Here is a 12,513-nt window from a genome sequence, read left to right as displayed (position 1 = left end):
CTACAGATATATAGTGCTTAGTAAGTAGCAGCCACAGGATATGAAGACTGATACTCTGTTTAGATGTGAGTTTAAACTAAAATTAAACAAAAAAATGCAACAGCAACCGGATGAGAAAATCTACAAGAGAACAAAAATGCAACAGCTCTAACAAACAGTAACTGCAAACCTAAATCTGCAAAAATGTGCTTGGCTCTTATTTGAGACAGGGTGGAAAATAACATTTCTCACCTAGTTCAACTAATGTACCCTAAGTCATAGGCACCTTCAGTTTATGCTAAATTGATTTATATCTCACATAGTAATAATATATCCTAAATAAAGCTTAAGTTCTTATTACTTAAAAAGGAAAATGTAAAAGTATTATTTTTGGAATATATTGTATGTTTAGTTACAGAAGAAATACACACATTACAATCATGGTGCTGTCACATTTTTTTTCCAGTAATGCATTAAAGCAAAATCTTCAAATATCTTAATATATTGAGATTTTATTTTCAGAAAATCACTTTTTTTTTTTCAAAACCAGAATCTCTATTGTAACAGTAGATGGTTGTGCATTAGACCTTGTGACATAAGACATAAGGGAGGAAGAAGTTGGAATCAAATTTGTGATCAGGCATGATGAGATCAAAAATTGAACTTTTTAACCAACAAGTACTCTGTGAAGCAAACAAACACTGCAGGGTCCAAAACAAGATGCCATTATTGTCACGCCGTTGGAACACTTTTGCAGAAAGGAAAGGGATGCTTGTCAGAGTTGAGGTAAAGAACGGTGAAGCTAAATAAAGGAAATCCTTGTGGGACCTTCCATTGACTTCCATTCATTTCCCACTCACTTCAAAAGCCTAACCCACACCCTGACACTAACCATTACCAACACATGCCTAAACCTAGTGGTGGGTGGTGCATATGGTACCTAGGTCTTCAGTGGGCACCCCTCAACTTAATCTACTGCTTATCCCTTAAGAAAAAAAAAAAATATATATATATATAGATATATATATATATATATATTTTTTTATACATATATATGAATGTATATTTATGTATATATATATTTTTTATACATATATATATATATATTCTTTTTGCTTCCCTTTTTGCAACAGTGGGTGTCAAGAGGTTAATAGCACTACTTTAGCATTTAATTGATGAACAGAAACCACCAATATTATTTAAATATGAAATGAAAGAAGCACAGGTATAACCAAGAGGATGAATACAGAGATAAGTTAAGTAAGAAGCCCAGCTAAAACAACCGTAATCCTTTACTCTGTAACCCCAGCTCTGCACCATTTACATCAGTAGCAGTTCAGATTCAATATGCATCTAAATACCAGATAAAATAGCGCATAAAGCATGAAAATAAAGTACATCACACTCACCAGAGATGCTGATATTTTATAAACAAAATCCACTGTTTTGTCTTTGTGCAGGAAGTCTTAGTATCTCCATTTAGTAACAGCCATTAAGGCCAGAAAACTTTTAGATCTAAAGTGCAGATCGTCCATTGCTTGGATGTAAATGTTTTGCTCTAACTGACCAATCAGAGGACAGAAAATGGTCACGTAAGGGTGGGCCCTGTAGTTGGCCCATGTGGGCAAATCTGAAATCTGATTGGTAGAAGAAAACGTTCCTCATGAATATTAAGTTCAGAGCAACTAGCAGAGCTGATTCTGAAGGCTCTTTGCAGATTTGATTAACATTGCAACACACAGAGGCTGATATCTGATTGGACTAAAAATGTAGCAACAACATTAAAGTCATGAAAGCATGGCAGCCAAGAGAAACGTTACAAAATTAAGAGAATGGATTATTTGGAATGGATTAATACAATTGAAGGGAATAAAGTTAAAGTTTAGGTTGTGAATGTAGGTTAGTGTTTCTGATTGATCTTAGGCATGCAGTGAAGGCCTCAAAGGCCCTCACAGCCCACCACTGCCTAAACCTAACCTAAATTCAATTCATACCTTAGTTCCGAACCTAACCTCCTGCCCAAGAATAGAACACTTCTGAATGGGGACCAGCTGTTCGTCCCCACAAGTCCCTCAATGTCCCCAAAAGGTAGCATATTCCTGAGAAATTGTCTCCATCAGGTGACAAATACATGCCCACACTAACACACACACATATATTTACATATATAAGCATACTTATATATGTAAATATAAAATGTTAGACATTCAGGCAGGGCACTGCGTAAACAGGTAAGTATTATAGATCCAAAATCAACTGTTGCAAAGAACAAAACCTTGATTGTTATTATTATTATATAACATTAAAGCTGAATGATATATCTGTGTAATATATATTTCATTGCTTAAATTATTGTATTTCAAGTCAAAGCCATCCAAGTATGAGAAATGTGAGAAACAATCCCAGTAAATCCCAGACATTGTAGGTACCAAATATTCAGCAATACTTGGGGCTGCCACCTGTGACAGAAGTGAGTAAAGAAGTTATGATGCATTCATAATAACGTCTACAGTTTTTTGCAGATTCTTTAAGGTTTCTTACAGGATTTCATGTATTTAGCTTAGCGTCCCTGTCCTTTCTGCCAGTGTCCCAACACCATGACATATCTTACTCGGATGTCAGAAATAACAGATGATATGTCATAACATCAAGATCAACATTTCATGCGCTAAGAAAATATCTCCTTCAGTTAAAAAAAAAATATTGCTTTGCAGTTACTATCTTTTGGTCTTGCTAATAAATATTAAACTTCTACGACAAGCCTATTTTTACTTTATTTTCTTTAGACTATGACTATTAGGTGTTAAGCTCCTAATTCTCAAATTGGGCTGTTAGCAAGCAGTTCAGATTGGTGAGTTAAATGATAATCATTAGATGGTTATCAGGGAAGTTAAGATCAGGAAGGAACAAAATCGTGATTAATATCTTTTGGATTTTTTCCTTAATTGTCAGACTGCTTTTTATAGCAAGCAGAAACTAGAAGATACTTTTCCTCTTTAACCGTGAGGGACTAGGAGATGGATGGATGGATGAATGGACGGACAGATGAATGGATGGACACATGTCCATAATACGAGCTTTTGAATCGAGTCATGAGTTATCTTTGTATCTGAAAACAGCAATTTCTGTCTAACATATTAAGCTTATTATTGTTGTAGCTAAAGTATATTCAATAGCTGTACATGTAGAAATACTTTGCTGTAAAACGTTTCTGTTTGTGTTACACTTGTGCTCTATTAAGAAATTTGATTGGCTTATTTCCTTGATTATTATTTTTTTTGTACACAGGAACTTCGTGAGCTGGCACATCAACTACAGGTCTGTGCTATAATTTGTTAAAGAACTCAGCAATACATTACTATTCTAAGAAGTCTAGATCTGGCTAATTTCAGCACTAAGGACAGCGCCAGAAAGGAACACAGTCAGTGATGGGGCTGACTGAAATAGTACAGTGAATATTCTTTAACAGAAGGGACTGATTGTAACATGAGCCTTACCTTTTCTGTGTTTGGTAAAGTCTGTGTTCTTGTAAAAGTGTCTCCTCCATTAATACTTATCAGTTCAGCATCTACAGGTGGAAACGGTGCGGGAAAAACCACTACATCACTCTTCAGCGTGTCTGAGCTGAAACACACGTCATACTGCTGAGAAGCTTTAGAGTAAGACCAGCTCCCGTCAGGGTGGGTGGTGATCATGGGGGCGCCATACTTGCTGAAAGTTCCATCTGTCCTGTGGCATCGGACAGCTATTAAACTGATCAGACTCAGCAGAAAAATCACAGACACTGACACTATGGCGATCAACAGGTACAAGTTCAACTCCGAGAAGCTGTCGTCCTTAATAGGCACATGTCTGAACTGAGTCTGGATGTCAGCCGTGTTTTCAACCACCACTACCTCAATAGACACAGTAACTGACAGGGAAGGTTCTCCATTATCAGAAACCAGAACCAGCAAATTATGAGTTTTCAGGTCATTGTCGCTCATTCTCCTCTTAGTCCTGATTTCCCCCGTACTGGTTCCAATTCTGAAAAGGTTGCTTCCTTTGGGTTCTGACAGGTGATAAGAAAGCAGCGCATTGTATCCAGAGTCTGCGTCCACAGCCCTGATCTTTGCTACAAAGTATCCTGCTTCAGCAGAATATGGAATTGTCTCACTGTTAACAGATCCATGTTCAGAATAAGGAGCTAGAATGCTTGGATTGTTATCGTTTTCATCGAGAATTAATACATTAACTGTCGCAGTGCTGCTAAGAGGAGGAACACCGCAGTCTGTGGCTTGAACTTTAAATTGAAAGCTTTTTACTTCCTCATAGTTGAAAGACTGCAGACTGATTATATCTCCAGTGTCTGCTTTAACGCTAATCATTGCCCCTATATCGCTGTTCATTTGATTATTGCTGTTACCAATTACAGAAAACACTACCTTTGCATTCTCATCAATATCAGGGTCATTTACAGTTAAGGTATACACTACATTATCTATTGGTCCGTTCTCTTTGACAAAAATATGTATAACTGGTTCCTTAAAAAGTGGTGCGTTGTCATTGACATCTGATACATGGACCGTAATAACGCTAGTACTGGAGAGAGGTGGAAGCCCTTCGTCCGTGGCAGTTATTGTTATATTATATTCAGAGGCTTTTTCTCTGTCAAGCATACCATCCACCACTAAAGAGTAATGATTTTTATAAGTGTTCTTGATTTTAAAAGGAACAGAATTAACTATTTTAACCTGAATTACTCCATTTTTATCCGCGTCTGGATCCTTCACTGTTAAAAGTCCAACCATTGTGTCAAATGGTGCATCTTCCCTCACCAGGTTCACTAATGATGTAACTGATATTTCTGGTGGATTGTCATTTATGTCAGAAATTTCAATTAGTACTTTACAATGAGAGGCTCTTGAATTCGATCCTTTGTCTTTTGCTTGGACTCTAAGTTCAACAGCATTGTTCCTCTCGTGATCCAACTCGTCTTTAATAGTTATATCTCCTGTTATTTCGTTAATATGGAACTTACTGACATCGTTTTCATCATCTTGGTTTATTATAGAATATTGTATTTCTCCATTTAATCCTTCGTCTAAATCTTGAGCATGAACAGATATCACAGTTGTGCCTGGTGGTGTGTTTTCTGGCACTCTGACTTTGTACAGAGGTTTGTCAAATGCTGGAATATTATCATTAACATCTTCCACATTAATAGTTATGAGTAATGTCCCTGATTTAGCAGGTTTACCCCCATCTATAGCTGTCAGAGTTAACTTTATAACTGGCTTCGTTTCTCGATCTAGAGGTTTCTGCAAAACTATTTCAGGGGTCGAGGTTGGATCGCCTGCATTTTGTAGGTCCAGCGTGAAAAAATCATTGTGGCTGAGTTTATAAGCCTTAATTGCGTTACCACCAACGTCTGCGTCAAAAGCCTTCGGAAGAGCATTTTTTTCTCCGGCAAAAGCAGACTCAGACACGTTCAAAACAATCTCGGGTATCCTAAAATACGGTGTGTTGTCATTTATATCCACGATTTTAATCTCAAAGCGATAGAGATTGAGCGGAGCGTTCACAATGGCTTCCATTTCCAGGGAGCATTTGACTTTACGACCACACAGCTCCTCTCGATCTATCCTCCCCTTCACAAGTAGTGCTCCAGTCTTAATGTTCACTTCAAAATAGCTCTTATGAGGTCCCGAAATTTGAAAATGTCTTTTTTCTAATTCTTGTACATCTAACTGCAGATCCTTTGCCAGATTTCCAACAGTTGTTCCAGGACTCGACTCCTCCGTGACGGAATATACAATCTGTCCCGCTGCGAACATCAGTATATGCAATACAAAAAATATATAAATCCAAACCAGCTCAGTCCTTTTCCGACGCATTATGTCCATGCCCGACAAAAAACAACAAATCAACTAAAAATATAATTCCAGGGCTTTTATATCTTGGTCATTGTATAGAATTAGAGCCCTTCAGTGGCGCAGACGTTCTTTACTGCTACGCAAACAAAGAGTCTCCTGCCCTTTTTTAAGGGAGGAGCGTTGCATGAGAATAAAAAATTGTCAAATCTCTCAAAGTTGGTGGTGACATCTTGTGGCGATTAGAAATATAATACATTTCAAATTATTATGATTTTAAATTATTAATTCATCTTGAATAAAAAAAAATACAATGATTTTCTAAATCTTTAAATTGACACTTTCCTCTGAGATATAGAAAGGGAGAAAAAACGCCGTTTAGAAAATGTTAGTGGTTATATGCTGGATGAAAAAAACAGGTATCAAGAATAAAGAAGGGGATACATAACAGCATTCAAACATTTTGAAAAAAAAATGTCTTCCTTAAGGCTTAAATGAGTAATATTATGGATAACAAATTAAAAATATTTATTTTTGATCAAGGGGATAATCGGGTAGTTGTTTGAACAATATTCTCTGAATAGAACATTGTAATATGGGGAATACGTAATTAAATTACAGTTCTGTATTTCTTACCTTTTCTTTGTTTGGTAAAGTCTGTGTTCTAGTAAAAGTGTCTCCTCCATTAATACTGATCAGTTCAGCGTCTACAGGTGGAAACGGAGCGGGGAAAACCACTACATCACTCTTCAGTGTGTCTGAGCTGAAACACACGTCATACTGCTGAGTAGCTTTAGAGTAAGACCAGCTCCCGTCAGGGTGGGTGGTGATCATGGGGGCGCTGTATCTTCCAAAACTTTTGTCTGTTCTATGGCATCTGACAGCTATTAGACTGATGAGACTGAGCAGAAATATCACAGAAACTGACACGATGGCGATCAGCAGATACAAGTTCAAATCAGAGAAGTTGTCGTTCTTCAAGGGCACATGTCTGAACTGAGTCTGGACATCAGCGGTATTTTCAACCACGACCACCTCCATAGAAACAGTAGCTGACAGTGAAGGTTCTCCATTATCAGCAACCTGTACTACCAAGGGGTGGGTTTTAAGGTCGTTGTCACTCATTTTCCTTTTAGTTCTTATTTCCCCGGTGCTGGTTCCGATCCTGAACAGGTTGTTTCCTTTAGGCTCAGACAGGTGATACGAAAGCAGCGCATTGTATCCAGAATCTGCGTCCACAGCCCTGATCTTAGCTACAAAGTACCCTGCTTCAGCAGTATAAGGGATGGTCTCACTGTTAACGGAGCCATGCTCAGAATACGGAGCTAGAATCGTCGGATTATTATCATTTTCATCGAGGATTAATACATTAACAGTCACGTTGCTACTTAGCGGAGGAACACCAGAGTCATTTGCTCGAACTTTAAACTGAAATGTTTTAACCTCTTCATAGTTAAAAGTTTGGAGACAGATTAGATCCCCTGTTTGATCATTTATGTTTAGAACGGAGGTTATAGGAATATTTTTTGAAAAGTTACCAGATAATGAATAGATTACTTTTGCATTATCTGCTTCGTCGGGGTCATGTGCTGTTATAACTGCAATAGTAGCTCCAACAGCAGTATTCTCTTTTATATAAACATTTATCACGGACTCAGAGAAAAGGGGGGGATTGTCATTAACATCGGAAATTTGAACCTGAATAACAGTACTACTAGAAAGAGGTGGGTTTCCCTCATCCACAGCTGAAATGGTTACGTTATAGTAAGAAACACTTTCTCTGTCAAGCGGCCCATCTACTGTTAATGAATAATAATTTTTATAGTTTAGCTTAAGCTTCAAGGGAACCAAACCAACGACTTTAGCACTGGTGAGACCATTTTTTCCACTATCTCTGTCAGTCACAGTCACCAGGGCAACAACTGTTCCCGTGTCCGCATCTTCTTTAACTGGACTTATCACGGATGTTACTACAATTTCTGGTATGTTGTCATTTACATCAATCACTTCAACTAAAACTTTACCGTGCGCACTCCGTGAAGGTGTTCCTTTATCTCTGGCTTGTATGCGGATATCATAGGCTGAATTTATTTCATAGTCTATCTTTCCAATCACAATTATTTCACCAGTTTCTGGGTTTATTGAGAAAAAAGCACCTGGATTCAAATTTCCTCGCTGAATAAATGAATATTCTATTTCACCGTTTAGTCCCTCGTCTGAATCGGCAGCACTAACAGTGAGGACGGGAGACTGAGACGGGGTATTTTCAAGGACCTGAGCCTTATACAAAGACTGACTAAATATCGGACTGTTGTCATTTACATCCAAAACGTTTACATTGATGGTTAATGTCCCTGACTTGGCAGGTTTGCCCCCATCAAAAGCTGTTAAAATCAAGCGAATAGCTGCTTTTTTCTCCCTGTCTAAAGATTTTTGCAGGACTAACTCGGAAGACTCACTGTGTTGCCCTCCACTTTGTACGTCAAGTGAGAAATATTCATTAGGACTCAGCTTATAGCCTTTTACCGTGTTGCTCCCCTTGTCTGCGTCGTTTGCCATGGGTAATAAATATCTTTCCCCGCTAAAAGAAGATTCTGAAACGTTCAAAGTAATTTCCTTTTCACGAAAGGATGGCGCATTATCGTTTATATCAGTAATTTGAATCTCTATGCGATAAAGATGCACCGGATTGCTCAACATGGCTTCTATATTAAGGGCACATTTTGCTGTGTTTGGACAAAGCTCCTCGCGATCAATCCTGTTACAAACATACAGCGTACCAGTTTTCAAATCCACGTCGAAATACGATTTAGAAGTCCCAGAAATAATTTGTAAATTCCTTTTTTCCAACTCGTTCAGACTGACTTGTAAATCCTTTGCAAGATTTCCTACCACTGTTCCTTTGTCAACCTCCTCGTAAACGGAGAACGAGAGCTGCGCTGTAGAGATTCCACAGAAATAAAGCAGAGCCCAGATATGTATCCATATTGTGTTTCTTTGTCCTTCACGTCCCATTGTTACCAAGACAAAAAAATTATTTAAAATTTGTAACACGTTTGCTTTATAGAGCACATCATATTGTATCCAATCTGTGCTTTATCGAACGTGTTTCACAAAGCCCAAGTCATCCATCGCTAAATTTGGGGAGGAGGTGGGGAGGAGGAGTCTGGAAAAAAAAAAAAAAGAAAGAAAAAAAAAACTGAGGTCATTCGTAAATGTGTGGTCTCCAGCGACACCAGCTGATGTTTTTGAAATATAAAAACATATAATAAAATTTTCTTTCAGTTATAATTTCAGAGATGTTTATAAAACATTAGAATGGAAACGAAAAATGTTCAACATATACATTAAGTGCACAAAGGGCTACAGAAGAGCTGTGCATTTTAAAGCACAAATTTTAAAGGCAGTTTAAAACAAAGCTGTTTTTACACCTAACAATGCCAGACATTCAGCACCATGGACAGAGTAAACTGCACAACGTTTTCAGTCAGATCTTGCTTGATTTTGCACTTTATACTATTGATAAGTCGTTTCAGAAAGTAAAAAAAATAATAATAATAACCATAGGGAAGTTTTATTTGTGCAAATAAAAGGATTAAGATTAACTAATCGATTATCCTAAATGTATTATTTGCTGTGACAGAGACTAAAAGTCTTAGACCAATGCTCTTTCTGCATATCTTACCTTTTCTTTGTTTGGTAGCGTCTGAGTTTTGGTAAATGTATCTTCTCCATTAATGCTGATCAGTTCAGCATCTACAGGTGGAAATTGTGCGGGGAAAACCACTACATCACTCCTCATTGTGTCTGAGCTGAAACACACGTCATACTGCTGGGTAGCTTTAGAGTAAGACCAGCTCCCGTCAGGGTGGGTGGTGATCATGGGGGCGCTGTATCTGCTGAAATCGTTGCCAGTCCTGTGGCATCTGACAGCTATTAAACTGATTAGACTCAGCAGAAAGATCCCAGACACTGACACGATGGCGATCAGCAGATACAAGTTCAAATCCGAGAAATTGTCGTTCTTTAAGGGCACATGTCTGAACTGAGTCTGTTCATCAGCTGTGGTTTCAACCACTGCCACTTCAATAGACACAGTAGCTGACAGAGAAGGTTCTCCATTATCTGAAACCAGAACCACCAAGGGGTGGGTTTTCAAGTCATTGTCACTCATTCTTCTCTTAGTCCTGATTTCACCAGTACTTGTTCCGATCCTAAACAGGTTATTTCCTTTGGGCTCAGACAGGTGATATGAAAGCAACGCATTGTATCCAGAATCTGCATCCACAGCCCTTATCTTTGCTACAAAGTATCCTGCTTCAGCAGAATAAGGGATGGTCTCACTGTTAACAGATCCATGCTCAGAATAGGGAGCTAAAATAGTTGGATTATTGTCATTTTCATCAAGAATGCATAAATTAACTGTTACGTTGCTGCTAAGTGGCGGCACGCCAGAGTCCGTGGCCTTAACTCTAAACTGAAATATTTTTAACTCTTCATGATTAAAAGACTGCAGACTGACTATTTCTCCAGTCTCTGAGTTGATGTTTACAAATGAAGTTGCAGGAATTGTTTTTGAATCACCTTCTAATGAATAAGTTACTCTGGCATTTTCATTCATGTCAGGATCTACTGCACTTATAATAAAAATACGTTCTCTCACTGGATTATTTTCCTTCACATAAATATTAAGAGCAGAATCGAGGAAACGAGGAGCGTTGTCATTGACATCAGAAACTTGTATATTAATAACGCTGTTGCTGGAAAGAGATGGGACACCATCATCATAAGCTATAATTGTGACGTTGTATGAGTCATGTATTTCTCGATCAAGTGGCCCATCTACAACTAAAGAGTAATAACTCTTATAATTAGACTTTAGTTTAAAAGGTGTTGAACCAAGCAGTTTACAGCTGGTTTGACCACTCTTGCCACTGTCTTTGTCTATCACTTTAACCAAAGCCACAACGCTTCCTGCTTCAGCATTTTCTTTAATTGGGCTCATCAGTGATGTTACAATAATTTCAGGGGTATTATCATTTACATCAATTACCTCAACCAACAGCTTTGTATTTGACCTCATAGATGTGGGACCTCTGTCAGCTGCTTGTATGTGTATTTCATATGCTGACTGTGTTTCATAATCTAAATTTCTTTTAAGGCTGATTGCACCCGTTTCTGAATTTATCAAAAAAGTTTCAGTGGGATTGAAGGTGGCACGTTTTACAAAAGAATAAATTATCTTTGCATTTTCACCTTCGTCTAGATCTGTGGCATCAAGCTGAATAACTTCCGTTCCGACTGGAGCATTTTCACTTAAGCGAGCTTTATACAGAGGTTTGCCAAAAGATGGCGAGTTGTCATTGGCATCTAAAACATTAACAATAATCTGTACAGTTCCGGATTTAGGAGGTCTACCTCCATCTATAGCAGTGAGAATTAATTTGATAACCGCTTCCTTTTCTCGGTCTACAGCTTTTAGTAGCACTAATTCAGCAGATGCACCGTGCTCTCCACCTCTCTGTACATCCAGGGCGAATTGTTCGTTTACACTGAGCTTGTAAATCTTCACAGAATTGCTGCCTGAATCTGCATCGACTGCCAAAGGCAACAAGAAGCGCTCGTCCACTGGTGAGGATTCAGAAATGTTGAGAACAAACGATTCCTCCTCAAACGCAGGCGCATTATCATTTATATCACTAATTAACACCTCTATGCGCCTATGTATCACAGGATCACTCAGTATTGCCTCGACGTTTAATGTGCATTTAACAATGTTTATACAAAGCTCCTCACGATCTATTCTCTCATTAACATAAATATCTCCTGTTTTAAGATTTGCCTCAAAGTATTTCTTACTGTGTCCCGACACAATATTTAGACTCCTGGTTTGCAGGTCTCGAACGTTGACATTTAAATCCTTTGCGAGGTTTCCCAGTACAGTTCCTTTGTCCGCCTCCTCATTGACAGAGTAGGATATCTGGGCTTCAGACCAGTCCGATGCAAAAAACACGAGCAGCAAAAATAGAATCCCATTATTCTTTCTCATGTCCATCGCTGACTAAAGAGATAAGAAAGGATCCTCAAATATTTCTACATGGACGCCACTCGATCGTTACTCTTGTATAGCTAATGATTCCACTCCCCCTCTTCCAGCCATCGTTTCTGCTTCTATGACAAAGCACGCAGTGCGCTGTGACGCAAGAAAAGAAAGAGGGATATTGCTCTCAAAAACACGGTCATCAACGACCCCGCGTGTTGAAACCATAAACTGTATGAAATGTACCAAAGTTAGGGTAGCTCATACAACGGGACACATTTCACAGTTAACACATGAAAGACACTATATTAAATCACGTCAAAATAATATTATACCAAAAAAATATATATGGAAAGAAAGCCCCTTGCACATTAAATTAACATCAACAATAACAAAAACATATTCAATGAAAAAAGAATGTCAACAAGCCATCACAGTTAATAAAAAAACAGTTTAACAACTTTAGTTTTTTTCGATCCGAAGCCAGACAGCATGGCGCCAGAGAGCATGAAACCAGGTAGGAGGAATCAGTACCATGAAAAGCATTTCAAAAGGGTCAAGACTGATTTTAAATTATGTAAAAATAAAAAAACTTTTTTTTATCGCAAATTATATGCGATTTGTTTTCTGTGACATGTAATA

General features: G+C 38.1%; 1 protein-coding gene across 2 annotated transcripts in view; it reads right to left on the bottom strand.

Annotated features, from left to right (window-relative positions):
- The window catches only part of LOC107088225 (protocadherin alpha-C2-like), a 42,656-nt gene extending 30,656 nt beyond the window's left edge, over positions 1 to 12,000 (bottom strand). The window contains exon 1 of one of the 2 annotated variants that reach the window (XM_015380248.1): positions 9,517 to 12,000. In XM_015380248.1, coding sequence (XP_015235734.1) covers positions 9,517 to 11,886 — 2,370 coding nt within the window. In that variant the 5' untranslated portion in view covers positions 11,887 to 12,000. Of the gene's footprint in view, positions 1 to 3,476; positions 5,985 to 9,516 lie in introns of those variants that run through there. The other variant, XM_015380247.1, reaches the window with a different exon arrangement.
- Positions 12,001 to 12,513: the final 513 nt, after the last annotated feature.

Source organism: Cyprinodon variegatus, unplaced genomic scaffold, assembly GCF_000732505.1.
Source record: "Cyprinodon variegatus isolate N-32 unplaced genomic scaffold, C_variegatus-1.0 Scaffold210, whole genome shotgun sequence".
In the NCBI taxonomy this organism is placed as follows: Eukaryota; Metazoa; Chordata; class Actinopteri; order Cyprinodontiformes; family Cyprinodontidae; genus Cyprinodon; species Cyprinodon variegatus.
This window is presented reverse-complemented; position numbering and strand designations above follow the sequence as displayed.